This window comes from Dermochelys coriacea, chromosome 2 (genome assembly GCF_009764565.3).
Source record: "Dermochelys coriacea isolate rDerCor1 chromosome 2, rDerCor1.pri.v4, whole genome shotgun sequence".
Classification (NCBI taxonomy): Eukaryota; Metazoa; Chordata; order Testudines; family Dermochelyidae; genus Dermochelys; species Dermochelys coriacea.
In genome coordinates, this window is record NC_050069.1 from 115864216 (window position 1) to 115879789 (window position 15574).

The window sequence follows — 15574 nt, forward strand, 5'->3', positions numbered from 1 at the left end:
GAGGAGAATAGTTCCATAAGCCTCTACTCCTAAGACAATGGAAAAATCTTTCAGGACAATTGAGCGAGCCAATGTACCCTGGTGAATCTCAGACTGCAAGATTTGAGAGAAACATATAATGTGCACACAAGAAAGCTGATAGACACTTCAGTGATATATACATTTTTAGAAGACTGACACATTTGGAGGACACAACCCTGCATTGAACAAATGTCAACCCTGCACTGAAGAAAAAAGACAATGATAATAAATTGGTATGTATTATGTTCCTACTCTACACAACTTACCTTAGACAAGAAACATGCAACAAATCAATGCTGTATAGCCTTAAATGCCCCAACTAGACTATCTTTCCTCCTCTACTGAGTCTCGATAGCTTTCACAACCATTGACTCAATTAGTTGAAATAGCATTGCTAAAAAAAGCCAAATGATTTCCAAGGTAACCATGAAAACATGCTAAGTTATTCACAACAGACTATAGGATAATCATAATTTATCATAGGATAATCATCTGCTGCTTCTTTGTTTGGTTTTGTAATGGTTTTAGTAAGATAGTGGGCTCAATCCTGGCCTGCAATCAGCCCTCTTTGTGCCTCTCCAGTTGCACAAAGAGGACTTTAAAATTGCCTTAAGCAGGCAGCTGAGCAATTCCCCAAGTATAGCTGCCTTTAAGTCACCCACTCTCTCCTCAGGCATAAGGTATGGAAGAAGGCAGGGAAGAAGATGCTGGGGATGAGACCAGAAAGCGAAGTGCTCTGGTGATCCTAGGCCAATGGAACAATCGGTCCGCAGGAGTTTGCATAAGTGTAAGGGAGGGCACAGGGATCCAACTTACACCCCACACATCACTTCGGAATTTGGCCCATCAAGTGGATCCTTCTGAGAGCTGGGAAAGAGTTTTATTCAGCAGCTAGGTATTCATTTTCATGCTGCATTATTAAATGCTGGTGAACATGTTAGCCTTGGCCTTGCCTTCAGGCTTAAAAAAAAGTGTGTGTTTTATACCTCAGGGTAACTAATGCACATGTGTGCTAACCTGAGGTAAATGCACAGAGAAAAGAAAACACTTTAGTTGTACCGTGATGTAAAGTTGCCATTGTCACCATTATACCCCCCATTGAGTTGACTTTGCCAAGTTTACCTTGCAGTAAAACAAAGTGCCTAGTTTTCACTGTGCTTTTACCTCAGATTAGCTCACATGAATAAGTTACCCTGAAGTAAAAAAAAAACACCAATGTTATAGCTGCAAAGACAAGGCCTTAGTATGCTACTGACTTGTAATGAAAGGAAAATCTTTTGTACTGATTTTGACATGGCATACAACAAAGGTGACACATACTGTTACCACAGGCAAATGGCCATGCTCAGTGCATTAGACCACAGCTGTGATTTGTGGTTGTATTTGCATGGGAAATGGGAGTTTATGCTTATTTCCTTAAAACAGTGTTTTTCAATCCATGGCTGGGGGCACTTGCAGCCCAATCAGCACACAGCTGCTGCCCAGTGACATCCTCAGGGCCATACAAGTATTACTGGATGCGGCCCACAATGATAAATAGGTTGAGAACCACTGCCTTAAAGAAACCAATTACAAACTACCCAATGTGCTCCCAGTCTTCTATTTACTTTTACACACACACACACACACACACACACACACACACACAGAGTATAAAAAGAAAGATACCACTTTTAAAATAATTTTCCTGACACACCCATATGAATTCCTATGAATGCTCTGTGGTTCCAAAAGAACTTTTACTGCTCATTTATTGTCCAGAACCAAGTTGGTCTCTTGCTAAATTAAACTTGCAAGACACAGATTCCAGAAAGTAAATGGTTGATGTTTGTTTGCCCAGCAGCAGACACCACAGGAGTTGCTGCTTGATGTGTGAAAGGAGAGACTTTTCAAGCCAACATCAGGAGGCAGCCACTACAGGAGGCATTTCACCTCTCTGAGGCTCTAGTTTGTCACCCAGGACTGATTCTTCTGTTGTTAAATTAGAACATGGGGACTCCTGCTGATTAGTGCATTTTCAATAGGACAGCTAGGGCTTTTTTCCCCTTTAGCTTTTAACTTCACTACTTATATTGCTTTTTTATTAACCAACATCAGCTATGCCTGGTGTTCATTAGGTTCTTTATTACCTCCTGTTTCTTATGACCTCCCTCCCACTAGTCCACTATGCATTTAGAGATTCAGTGGGTGGTAAATACCACTTTGCAGATGGGTCAGGATGGACTTATAGTTATGTCTATGTGCAAGTATACACAAGTGTAATAATGAACAGTCTAGAAAGAGGCAATTAACTCATAGATTAACTCATAGAATATCAGGGTTGAAAGGGACCTCAGGAGGTCATCTAGTCCAACCCCCTGCTTGAAGCAGGACCAAGCCGCAATATCCCTAAATGGCCCCCTCAAGGATTGAACTCACAACCCTGGCTTTAGAGAGAATGGGCCTGCTTCCTAGCTGTAAGAAGTATGTCTAGCTTTCCAATCTCAAGTTATGACTTTAAAAAATTAGAGTCACAACCTAACCAGCTTTGAGATCGAGCTTGATAAATTTATGATTGGGATTATATGATGGGGTTGCCTGTGATAGGTAAGGACTGGACTAGATAACCCAGGAGGTCCCTTCCAGTTCTATGTTCCTCTGTTTTCTGATTAAGGGAGCTGAATGCAGCCCCACGGACTTAGATTCAGTCCCTGCCTCTGCCAGAGTTGCTACTTGCTACTGGGAAAGCGGACTGCCACTGTGTGTTCCTCAATTTCTGGGTGCCTGTGCTGAAACAACTGGGACCTGATATGCAGAAGTGCTAGGTATTCACAAGTATAACCTAAGTCAGACAGCTGTATTTCAAATATATTAAGTGGAATAAAAATGTTAACTACACTTAAAAAACAATCAGGCACTTAAAATTAGTGGACACTAATATCAATGTTAACCTTAATTTCTCTGTGTCCCAGAATAAAAATAATACTCTGTCCCAGGGATAATATGGCCCAGGGATAATAATACCACCTTGTCTCCCAGGCATGTTGTGAAGATAAGTTCATTAATGTTTGTGTAATCCTGAGACACTATGGTGATTAGCACCAGAGAAAGACCAACAAGGAAATTAATAATTTCAATGGTTAAATAAGGCCTGGGGCCACACTGAATGAGGAGGACAAACAAATTACCCATTCTCTGAATGAGACAGGAGAAAAACAATATATAATCACGTAATTAAACTATAACATATTCATATTCAGAAGGGGCAGGCAACCTTAATTCTGGTAGTTTCTAATTTTTGAGTGCTTGACTTTGCATCTTTCTTTTAACGCTTTTTTTTTAAAGGGATTTCCTATTTTATTTTAGCAAACTAAAAAGTCCCAGAAATTCTATCACGTGGAACCACATTGACCCCCAACTTGGATCATCAGCAGGGTTCAGATCTTTCGATCCACAGCACAGACCTCTATCCTTTGAACTAATGAAGTAACCAATACTGGTGGTAGGTTGTTATCTTCCCTGTAGATCAGCCACTAGGAGGGACTGAGACACATACTTTGCCATTGGGTTTTCCAGCCATTTGCTGAGAGAAGAACAATACAGAAACTCAGAACTTCCGGGTTCAGTTCCAAGTCCTGGAGGAGAATGTTCTCTAGTGGTCCCTTCTTCACTTGCGCTCTCAGCTTGTCCCCATCTTCCTCTCATCTGCCAGCCACTTCCTCAGGCTCCTGTCCCCCTCCCACTAGGGCTGCCACCTCCAAGATGTAGAAAAACTGGCCACATATTCCCGCCAACAAAAAGGGTTCTAGTGCTGACTATGGGCAATTATTATCAAAATGTTTTAGAGAGCCATTTTACACCCCCACCCACCCTGCGGTATGTATTTTATATCATTGTATCTTTTTTCTTACCTTAGCCTATAATAAATGTTTTCAAATTTTGTACATCATACCACCTCTGTTTACTTTTTGAATTTGTATTTGCTGCTTGATTTGCTGCTGCCAACAAGTGTTTGTTTTGAATTGTGGACTGTGACCCAGGGACCTCTTTGTGCCAAGTGGTAGAGGCATCAGGTAGGGTACGAAAAGGTTCCAGGAATCCCCCAGGTCTGGGAGCTACATACTAGTTCGCTAAATGTCATGTAAGGTCTCTTATGAGAGCCTGCATCACACTTGTCATCCTGATCATTGCAAGATGTTTCTACAGAAAGTGTGTGTGGAGTTATGTCCGTATACTAAAAATTATCTTCCCTAGTTTGTGAGTTAAGGCAGGGCACTAAAAGTGAACCACATACTCCAGGCAGGCAGGGGAAAACAGACGCTTCTCTCTCTCTGGCTGGTCATGTACAAATTGAGTTTTGTATGGTTCACCCTGGACACCAGTTTACAATCTGAGAAAATGCTAATCAATAGATTGTGGAGCCTACAGGAAAAATATAGAAACAGCAGGGATTATGCTGTTTAGGAGTAAAGATAATGAACTTTGGGAATTATATCTGGAGTGCAGATGAACCCTCACTTATCCTTCATCAAGGGGAGACAAGTTGTCAGTGGGCTTGGGCTCACACTAGAAGGGTCTCAGCCATCCCGATAGAAAAATACAATAAGGACTTTAGGTTAAGCAAAATCTTATTAGACAAGAGGTCATCTTGTTAGGTGACTTTAGGCTCTAGAATGCATGTTATGCTTTTATTTGATATATAGCTCTTTGTTTCCAGTGTTTGTTTATCATTTGAATATCATTCTTTGTTAAATAAACATATACCTGACTTCTCTAAGTGCTATGTGTTAAATGGAAAGATGTTCCAAGGCGTAATTAGTAAGCTATAGTGTACTGTTCCTTTGGGAATAGCAAGCCATCTAATTCTTTAAGTGTCCAGAGGATAAGGGGGTGGACACCAGAGGGGCATGGTCAGAAGACTTGGGAATTGGAATGTGCCTGTCTGAGGGACAGATGAGCCCACGGGGGCTGAGAGGGGAGGGATTATGTTGCCTGTGGCTGGCAGCTGACTCCTGGCAGGCACAGAGAAGACTCCCTCATGCTAATGGCAGGTGGTAGGGAGGCGCCTCAAAACCCCGGGTAACCCTGGGAAGCATCACAGTGACATTGTGGAATTCCAAGCATGAGTACCTGAGGTTGCATCTAATGCAAAGGATGAGGGATGTGCAAGAGGCTCCGTGTAGGATCCAGGGTGCTGAGGGGTGGTGCCTGCGGCTCTGTAAAGCGCTGGGGGCGCTCAACACCTGAAGAGATCTGTGGGTGACTGAGGGATGTGGGGGACTACAGGGAAAGGGTGCTGGGTGTCTGGTGGAGGCAAGGGTGGGTTCTGGGTGCTGTGGAAGGTGGCGAGGCATGGGTGCCCTGGTTCACTCTGTCCCCTTGCCCCAGGCACACCCCAATTTCCCAGCCTCTTACCTATCAAGTCTAGCAACAAGACTGTTTGTAGCCAGGAGGCAGGGCCGTCCCGAGCCATTTGGGTACCCTACACAGCTCCCCCATGGGGGGGCTGTGTGGGGCCCCAGGCCTCCCGCTCCCCCCCCACGAGGGTCTGGGGCGGGAGCTGTGGGGGCCACCTTTGGGAGACCCCACAGGCCCAGAGACGCCCAGAGGATTAGCAAGGGGCCAGGAGCAGCCCGCTCTGCTTCCCTCGCCCTGGCCCCAGCCGTGTCACTCAAGGAAGGTGGTTTGGGGGAAGGGGTCCCCACCCCGCACTCACTGGCAGCGATGGGAAGCGGAGCAGCCTGGCCCCAGCCAGCTGTACTCTGCCAGCTCCCAGCTACGGCGCTCCACTTCCCGCCGCGGGTGAGAGCGGTCCTTTCCCCAACCCGAGCGACATGGCTGGGGCAGGGGCAAGGGAAGCAGAGTGGGCTGGGGCCACGTCTCTCTGCTTCCCGTCGCCAGTGAGTGCGGGGGGGGACCTTTCCCCAATCTCCCCGCACTCACTGGCGGCAAGAAGTGCAGCGACGCACCTGGGAGCCGACAAAGTGGAGTGGTCTGGGGCCAGATTGCTCCGCTTCCTGCTGCTGCCGGTGAGTGCGGAGTCGCTGGGGGAAGAGGTGGGGAATGGGGGCGGGCTGGGGGTGGAGCGGGGGCGGGAGGAGGATAAGAGGTGGGGCGGAGGGAGTTGTCCGGGCCCCCCCAGGCATGGCCCTGCCTCTTGCAGTGGGCACAGCCTGCGGGGGGGGGGGGGGCGACCCGAGGGATAGGGCTGGTCACCGGAGCTGCTGCGTATGCAGTATGCAGCTGGCTAGGACACCATGAAATGTGGGGCAATTTGGTGCCCCAAATTTCATGGTGCCTTACACAGCTGCGTATGCTGCATATGCCTAAGGACCACCCTGCCAGGAGGCTCTTCCACGCTGCTGCTTCCCATCAGCGATCCTCTCCTCCCAAATCAGGCACCCCTCCAAGCAAACTGGTCAGCCTGCCTGACCATATGGAACTCAAAAAGTCACCTCCATGAGCCCAAAGTTCTCCACCTCTGCTGCTTCTGGTTACCGAGTCACCATAGAATCATAGGACAGGAAGGGACCTCAAGAGGTCATCTAGTCCAGTCCCCTGCACTCAGGGCAGGACTAAGTATTATCTAGACCATCCCTGACAGGTGTTTATCTAACCTGCTCTTAAAAATCTCCAATTACGGAGATTCCACAACCTCCCTAGGCAATTTATTCCAGTACTTAACAACCCTGACAGTTAGGAAGTTTTTCCTGATGTCCAACCTAAACCTCCCTTGCTGCAATTTAAGCCCATTGCTTCTTGTCCTATACTTAGCGGTTAAGAAGAAAAAATTTTCTCACTCCTCCTTGTAACAACCTTTTATGTACTTGAAAACTGTTGTATTATCCCCACTCAGTCTTCTCTTTTCCAGACTAAACAAACCCAGTTTTTCCAATCTTCCCTCACAAGTCATGTTTTCTAGACCTTTAATCGTTTTTGTTGCTCTTCTATGGACTTTCGCCCATTTGTCCACATCCTTCCTGAAATGTGGCGCCCAGAACTTGACACAATACCCCAGTTGAGGCCTAATCAGTGTGAATAGAGTGGTTCATCTCTCCTTCAGGAGCAGGGAGCTTAACTGTCTAGTGGAAAAAAACCAGCATCCAGCATGTTAACTGGCAACCGGCAGACAGTACAAAACGCACCCAGGTGGCAACCTGCATCCCCCTTGGCTCCCATCGAACCCCCCTACATGCCCTCTTTGTGTACACCATCCCTCTACCCGATGGCCATTACAACCCCCTTCCTGCTTGCCTCACCCCTCTGCATTCTAGTCAGCTGCTGTTCCTCCTTCTCCTCCTCACTGCCTGGGCACTAGCAGCATGATGGGAGCACTGGGAACACAGGAGAAACAGTGGCTCTGTTTTCACTTCCGATGCACTGGCCACTGGCAACCAGGAGAAGCAATTGCATGCAAGTTCTGCTCAGGCTGTATAGCCCAGGGATGGAGCATGCTCAGTCACTCTGAGGATGGGGCGTGCAGAGTTCCATTGGCACACAGGATTTCATAGATCCAAGGCTAGAAGGGACCATTACGATCATCTAGTCTGACCTCCTGTATAACACAGAACATAGAACTTGCCCCAAATAATTCCTAGAACAGATCTTTTAAGAAAAACATCCAGTCTTGATTTAAAAATTGTCAGTGATGGAGAATCCACCATGGCCTCTGGTAAATTGTTCCAATGGCTAATTACTTCACTGTTAAAAGTTTACACCTTATTTCCAGTCTCAATTTGTCTAGCTTCAACTTCCAGCCATTGGATCATGCTAGACGTTTCTCGGCTAGATTGAAGAGCCCATTATCATATATTTATTCCCCATGTAGGTACTTATAGACTGTAATCAAGTTACCCCTTAACTTTGTTAAACGAAACAGATTGAGCTCTTTGAATCTACCACTATAAGGCACACTTTCTAATCCTTTAATGATTCTCAAGGCTCATCTCTGAACCCTCTCCAATTTATCAACATCCTTCTTGAATTGTGGACACCAGAACTGGACACAGTTTTCCAGCAGCATTTGTACCAATGCCAAATACAGAGGTAAAAAAACCTCTCTATTCCTACTCCAGATTCCCTTGTTTATGCATCCAAGAATCACATTAGCCCTTTTGGCCCCAGCATTGCACTGGGAGCTCCTGTTCAGACAATTATCCACCACAACCCCCAAATCTTTTTCAGAGTCACTGCTTCCTGGAATAGAGTCCCCCATCCTGTAAGCACGGCCCCATTCTGTAAATATGAATGTAGTATAACAATGGTAGAAGCGTTCTGGGAAGATGAAACACAGCCTGGCTCTGTTAGAGAGGTACAATGGTGCAGCAAACAAGACATTGGACTGGGACTCATGAGAGCTGGTTTCTATCCCTGGTTCTCCCACGGTTCTGATGTGTGATCTTAGGTCATTTCACCTCTTTGTACCTCTGTTTCCCCTCCCACTGCTGTCTATTTAGATCATGGAGACAGTCTATCCCACTGAAAGCCAAGGCTGTCCTTCCAATTAGAAGCTAACTGCCGCCTGCACAATTTCATTCAGCACAAACAAAGGACTTTTTAAGTTCTAGGAGAGCAATAGGAATCTGAAGCAGCAATTTTCAAATTAAACTGAAAAAAATGTAAAGCAAATAATAGATCAGCCTCAAACAACCAATAATCTGTTTGTGTGTAGCAAAAACATGTTGTATCTGTTCATTATGCTAGAGAAAAAAAGTGCCTTGTGGCCTGGAAGGAGTGGGGATGCATTACAGTAGCACCTTGTTTTCTTTCCTTAGTACTATGAAAGAGTATAAAGTATAATCGTCTAGAATAAATTGGAACCCTTAGCAGCTCCAGTAGAAAGTTGTACTTCTCTGGAGGAGAGTGGCAACATTTCATGTTTTTCTTGCTTCTTCAAACACAGCTGACGAGTTGTTTTTTTAAGAATTTAATTGGAACTGTCTTTCCATCATTATGTTATGATTTACCATGGTAAACCACAAAGATCGTGGAGAAATAGCTTTACTCTGGATTCTAGCTGGCAAGGGAAACTATCTATATGCCTCAGGGTGGATAGGGGAAAATGAATGTATTAATTAAAATAAAAGGATAATAATCCTGGTGCACTTATTTGAGAAACCTCTACTCACCTCAGGAGTGAAATGTGGTTGACTGAGCTGTAACTAGAATAGAGATGTATAAAGCTAAAGCTTTCACCAGTTGCCTTCAGTTTCTGGGGGTGATAGTTTAAAGGTGTTTAGTACGGTATCTAAAATTAATTAAATAAGTTACCCCTCTCTCTGCTACAGTCTTTGCCAGCTGATGGAGATACCTTAGTATAGAATGCTGTAGTGTTTTCAGGGATGGATTCTAGATCTTTCCTTGGCCAGAAAAGGGTCAATGAAATTACTAGTGGCTTTCAGACTCCTATTACTGTACCTTAAGCAAAAGGCCACCCTTCTTTCTTTTGTTGTAAGGGAAGCTGACCCCAGTTGTTCTCCCTTCCTCCCCACCACTATCGTCACTTTCTCTTTAGTTTCTTCCACCATCTGGCCACTCTTGAGTGGTGCACATACCAGTTAGGTCAACGTACATTCACACCGAGCAGCACTCTGCCTGTATCAATAGGGAGCACTTCTTTGACCAGTGTTTCATATGTTCTGCCTACAGTAGGGTTTGTCTACATTGTGAGGTTTACCTGAGTAACTGTACTGGTGTAGTTAGACCAGTACAACACCGCTTGTGGACAAGAAGCTATACCAGAAAAAAAGCTACACTGGAAAAAAGAACTGGAATAAGAGTGTCCCCATGGGGAGTTATACCAGTATAACTATAGCAATACAGATATACCATACGTTTCCCCATGCAGACAAGCCCTGTACAAAACTTGCTCAGAAAGAACAAAGAATACTAAGCAAAGCATGAGCTCCTGGGCAAGACAAGAGAGACAAACTCCTTTCCTCAGGGGAAAGTTTACCACAGAAGAGATGTCGCCCTGCTGCTGAGGGAGGAGGAGGCATGAATGAGATGATACTCGTCTTCTCCACTCAGTGTGGGAGGGCTGCATGTTACTAGCATGCTCTGATTTTACCCAGGAGGAGGGAGTGGGGCTAGAAGGGAGAATGTGAAATGTAGAGGAATGGGAGACAGATAGAAGAATGAGCTGGTTAAGGTCAATGGCCATGATTCTGCCATGAGGTAACACATCTCCAAGTGAAACAGCTTTGCAGGATCAGGTCTTATTGTTTGTATTTGGTATTGGATGAATACTTATGTAAAGTATTCAGATGAGTTCTAAATAGTAGATACTTCTGTACATCCCAGAAGACAGCTTACTGTTTAAAGTATGTAATGAAATCCTAATATTTAAGAGATTGTCTCTGTAGGATATACAGTGATTTTAAAACATTATAATTTGGAATAGGGCTTAGGAATTGTGCTCAGTCAGCAGATCTTATCTCTTTGGAAGCCAAAGTTAAAAGAAAGTGAAAAGTTGGCTGTTGCCCACAAAAAAAGGGACTTTTTCTTCCATAGGAACTGCTACTTCTGTGTTTTACATCCAGACAGACGGAAGAAGCCCTTGCCAAGCCATCAGTTTTCCTCATTTGCTGGGAAAAGAGAAATCAGACTGCAGTATGCATGACTTTTACTAGTGGTTTGGCTGCTGGCTGAAAAACCCTACATATTACCCAATATATTTGTTGTAAGTTTAGGGTTTTTAAGTATTTCTCTGAATTATTGCAACTACAGATCTTGGAAATTCGTCATTTCTCCCTCTTTTGAGATAGTCTTGTTCTGAATAAATATTGCCTAAGACATAAGTGTATTCTTGAAAATTCAAGGGGTCAAAATGCGCATCCTGAATTCTGTGCATGTTATAAATATGGGAGACAGTAGGCATGTAGAAATTAAAGGGACATTACAACACTTTTTAGGTCCTCATAACAGGCCAAGTGAACCATTTGTGGAACTGGACTAACTCCAGGGTACAAGTGTTACTGGAGTTTTCAAGGTCCACTCAAATCAAATGTACTCTAGGCCTGCTCACAATCTGAGTATTAAATTAGGAGTTCAAAGGCTTCCTCCAGACTGATTTCTAATGGATAGAGTAACAAAGGTCAGCTCTGTGCAACCAAAGTTTGCATCTGATAATCAAGGGCTTTTTTTTCAGCCACAATTTCCACCTTCCGGTAAAGAGGAACTGGCCCAAATTCAAGCTAACCTAAATATCTACCAGCCCATCCTTCTTGTAGCATGCTGGGGAATTACCCAATGCACCGTTCGTTCCTGGTCCCGGTCCCAGTCCCAGACAGGTTTCCTGACAATCCCTGTAATGATAGCACGCAACTGAAGTCTGCTCCCCACCTCCCACTCAGGGAGCGAATGTTAACTCTCTCCATGCCACCCTCTAGATTAGGATCTATATATCACATCACAGCTCTCAAAATACCTTAATTAATGGAAGTTAAATTCCATGCATCACACGAATGGATAACAATGTTATGTTTGGGTCGCTGAAGACCCAAACAAAGCTTAAAAAAAACCCCAACCTACTAAAGGGATGTTGTCAGTGTGACGCTGGCATACCAGATGCCAGGTCATGCCCCCATGCCTCAGTTGAATACTGACAAATACATAGCTGGAATCAGTCTGGCTCACCTGTGTGTTGGTATTATTAAAAGAGGTATTAGAATTTCAATAATGTGTTTTGTGTTTGGACTATATGGGATGCTTGTAAATTGGTGCCTCCATGAATTTCACTTTTAACATCTGTATCCCATGTTACAAATAATATTTTAGAATTTGTATTGTAAACCTCTGTAACCAGAGGTTATCACCAGACAGGAGAGAGACATTACCTTGTGTGAAATACTGGTCTCCATCTGAAGGTGTATATCCTGCCAAATAGGGATGACCCGTGGACACTAGACAGTGTGGAGCATTAAAGAGGACAAAAGCCTTTGTTGTTTATTCTTCCTTCCCCAATGGAGATGAGTCATACAAGTGAAATTCCTCTCCTCAGCAGAGTTTGCAGCTCAGAGCATAAGGGGCTTGGGGGAAGGGAATAAAAACCCCCAATACAAAGGAACTGTATCTCTATGCTTGGATTCTGAGGGGCAAGGTTTTCTAGGAATAAGCAAGAGAACCCCAGTGCTTAGCCTGGGTTAGCCCTAAAGGGCATATAGAGCTTGCTTATTAAAGAAGCTTCTATTTAGGGTGACCAGATAGCAACTGTGAAAAAAAGGGGGCAAAGGGTGGGGGGTAATAGGCACCTATATAAGAAAAAGTCCCAAAAAACAGGACTGTCCCAATAAAAATGGGACAGCTGGTCACCCTACTTCTATTACCTTTTGAAACACAAGATTATAATTCATTTGTGTGTTTAGGTTCATTTGCTTTAATCTTGTAAATAACTCCTTTGTTTTCTTCTCCTATACAATCTTGAGATGGTTTATTATAGGATTGGCTACAAGCATTGTCTTTGGTGTGAGATTTAAAGTGCAATTGACCTGGGGTAAATGATTGATGCTTTGGGACTGACCTGAATATTACTATGATCCTTGGTGTAACGAATCATCAGTCACAAAGTTATACTCACCTGGTTGGCAAAACAGACTGGAGTACCCAAAGCAACCGTCTGAGACTCCATTTATGTTTGATACAGTAATTGGTTGATTAAATCCAAGTAGAGAACTCTCAGCCAATTTGGAGAGTATACCCTAGTTCTTAACAGTCTGCCCAGAGGTTGGTACTCATGCTCTTGAGCCACTGCAAGACAGCTTGACAATCAGCTCAAAAGTTAGATTATAAGCTCTTCAGCGCAGAGAGAATCCCTTAATTGAATTGGCTCATTAGCACTGACCCCCCCAACTTGGTAAGACAACTCCCATCTTTTCAGATACTGTGTATTTATACCTCCCTACTGTATGTTCCACTCCATGCATTTGATAAAGTGGGTTTTAGCCAATGAAAGCTTATGCCCAAATAAATTTGTTAGTTTCTAAAATGCCACAAGGGACTCCTTGTTGGTTTTGCTGATACAGACTAACATGGCTACCACTCTGAAACCTTGTATTTATATGGTTTGTACAGTGCCAGTGAGGTCCTCGCTTTAGGTTCTACTGCAATACAATGCTAATAAATAATATGTTACAAATATAATCTTAGCTATTAAAATTGAAAATTTTTCAAATCCAGTTTACTTTTCACTATTTGTGCTCTTTACCCTATGTATTTCTCTCAGCTTGTGCAATGAAAACAGAGTTGTGGCTTCACTTTGGTTTGCAGTCATTTTCTAGCTAATTACACTTGTGAGTTCTCAAGAACTAACATAAAATTATAATGTTTAGGCTGAAAATAGCTTTTGGAATGTTTCTTTGATTAAATAAAACTTTCCATTGGCCAAGTGTGAATATAATAACAAAACCCCACCAAGTGAGTAAACTAAGGGATAAAATACCAAGGCTTTTCAGATTTGCATGGGTAAATTAGCCTCCTGCAAAACAGCCTCACCCTTTGACATGCCTATAAGGAACTATGTGCTGCTAGTTGAGAAAAAAACATAAAGCGTGTGAGCACTAGCAATGTTATTAAAACTCATACCTCAGACAGAAGTGAGATCCATTTGAATTCATTCCCATGCATCAGTAGGAGTTTTGTGGGGAATCCCAGTACAGCTCAAATTGGTAGGTTGGTAATGTGATGAGAAGAGATTTTTCCCTCTTTGATCATCTGCATCACTGTGTTTTAATAACCTTTTGTTTCAGAGCAACAAAGTGCTCGTGTCCATTTAGAAATATTTGGAACAAGGAAATCCTGGAAGTGAAAAGACGACCTACAATAGAAAGGACAAAAATTAGCCAGCATACCAAAATGCTGGATTTCCCATAGAGATTGTTATCTTCAAGATACAGAGCCCCTGTGTTCCTAGGATTAACATGCTGTAGGTGGAACGTCAGAAACATTGGATAATGGTAAGTTTCATTTTCAATGAAGTTAAAATTCATTTTAATTCAAGTTAAGCATTTTTTTTAAAATTAAGCTCAGCAAGGAAATACTTTGTCCTCTTAAACAATGCAAACCAAACACCCACTTCATTTAGAATTCTGACTGCTCATTGTTAGGGTTGATCGCAACCAGTCATAGGTTTAGGGCTGTTGAGAATCAGTAGTTCTGTTTTCCCTTGAATACTGCCCAGAACTGTAAGCATTATTGTAGCTATCTCCTTAGTGAACAGTAGGGTTTCCTCATGCATATAAAACAATAAAACACTTTGTTCTGGTAAGTGGGTCAATAAGCTTCTAACAGCTAATTTAAGTATGATTTGATAATTGGCATTTGTCTGTCTGTAACATAACTTTTGAAGAATGCATCCAATCAATTCCAAGATTTCAGGAAATGTTCTAGGCATCAATGGGAAGAAACCTAATTGATTTTGGTGACAACTGGAATCTTGGAAAAGCCTGATTTACACACAGTGCTCATTTGGAACACCCTGCTGTTGCCTGAGTGGTAGCATTGTAACATCAGAGGTAACTCTTCCGTTAGCTCATTTCCATACTTCAATCCCATTAGCTGCAGTGAGTCAGCAAATGAAACTACAGGTCAAGGCAGAGGTGCTTTGACAGAGCTGTGTGTGCATGTGGGGTTCAGGACTGGAATAGCACGGGTTAGAATCATAGAATCATAGAATCATAGAATATCAGGGTTGGAAGGGACCCCAGAAGGTCATCTAGTCCAACCCCCTGCTCAAAGCAGGACCAAGTCCCAGTTAAATCATCCCAGCCAGGGCTTTGTCAAGCCTGACCTTAAAAACCTCTAAGGAAGGAGATTCTACCACCTCCCTAGGTAACGCATTCCAGTGTTTCACCACCCTCTTAGTGAAAAAGTTTTTCCTAATATCCAATCTAAACCTCCCCCATTGCAACTTGAGACCATTACTCCTCGTTCTGTCATCTGCTACCATTGAGAACAGTCTAGAGCCATCCTCTTTGAAACCCCCTTTCAGGTAGTTGAAAGCAGCTATCAAATCCCCCCTCATTCTTCTCTTCTGCAGACTAAACAATCCCAGCTCCCTCAGCCTCTCCTCATAAGTCATGTGCTCTAGACCCCTAATCATTTTCGTTGCCCTTCGTTGTACTCTTTCCAATTTATCCACATCCTTCCTGTAGTGTGGGGCCCAAAACTGGACACAGTACTCCAGATGAGGCCTCACCAGTGTCGAATAGAGGGGAACGATCACGTCCCTCGATCTGCTCGCTATGCCCCTACTTATACATCCCAAAATGCCATTGGCCTTCTTGGCAACAAGGGCACACTGCTGACTCATATCCAGCTTCTCGTCCACTGTCACCCCTAGGTCCTTTTCCGCAGAACTGCTGCCGAGCCATTCGGTCCCTAGTCTGTAGCGGTGCGTTGGATTCTTCCATCCTAAGTGCAGGACCCTGCACTTATCCTTATTGAACCTCATTAGATTTCTTTTGGCCCAATCCTCCAATTTGTCTAGGTCCTTCTGTATCCTATCCCTCCCCTCCAGCGTATCTACCACTCCTCCCAGTTTAGTATCATCCGCAAATTTGCTGAGAGTGCAATCCAC

At 43.7% G+C, this 15574-nt stretch overlaps 1 protein-coding gene and 1 long non-coding RNA gene across 5 annotated transcripts in view; one reads left to right on the forward strand and one right to left on the reverse strand.

The window, feature by feature from the left end:
- The window catches only part of LOC122458769, a 62180-nt gene extending 47686 nt beyond the window's left edge, over window positions 1–14494 (reverse strand). The window contains exons 1-2 of one of the 2 annotated variants that reach the window (XR_006279007.1): window positions 14072–14494; window positions 13582–13813 (exon numbers count right to left, since the gene is read on the reverse strand). This is a non-coding gene — a long non-coding RNA (uncharacterized LOC122458769). The remainder of the gene's footprint in view (window positions 1–13581; window positions 13814–14071) is intronic. The other variant, XR_006279008.1, reaches the window with a different exon arrangement.
- Window positions 1–15574, forward strand: part of NEDD9 (neural precursor cell expressed, developmentally down-regulated 9) — a 137438-nt gene that overhangs the window by 25600 nt on the left and 96264 nt on the right. For 2 of the 3 annotated variants that reach the window (XM_038392631.2, XM_043508333.1), the window contains one exon: window positions 13746–13952. The exons of the other annotated variant lie outside the window; for it this stretch is intronic. In XM_038392631.2, the coding sequence (XP_038248559.1) occupies window positions 13950–13952 (3 nt within the window). In that variant the 5' untranslated portion in view covers window positions 13746–13949. The remainder of the gene's footprint in view (window positions 1–13745; window positions 13953–15574) is intronic. 3 annotated transcript variants of the gene reach the window in all.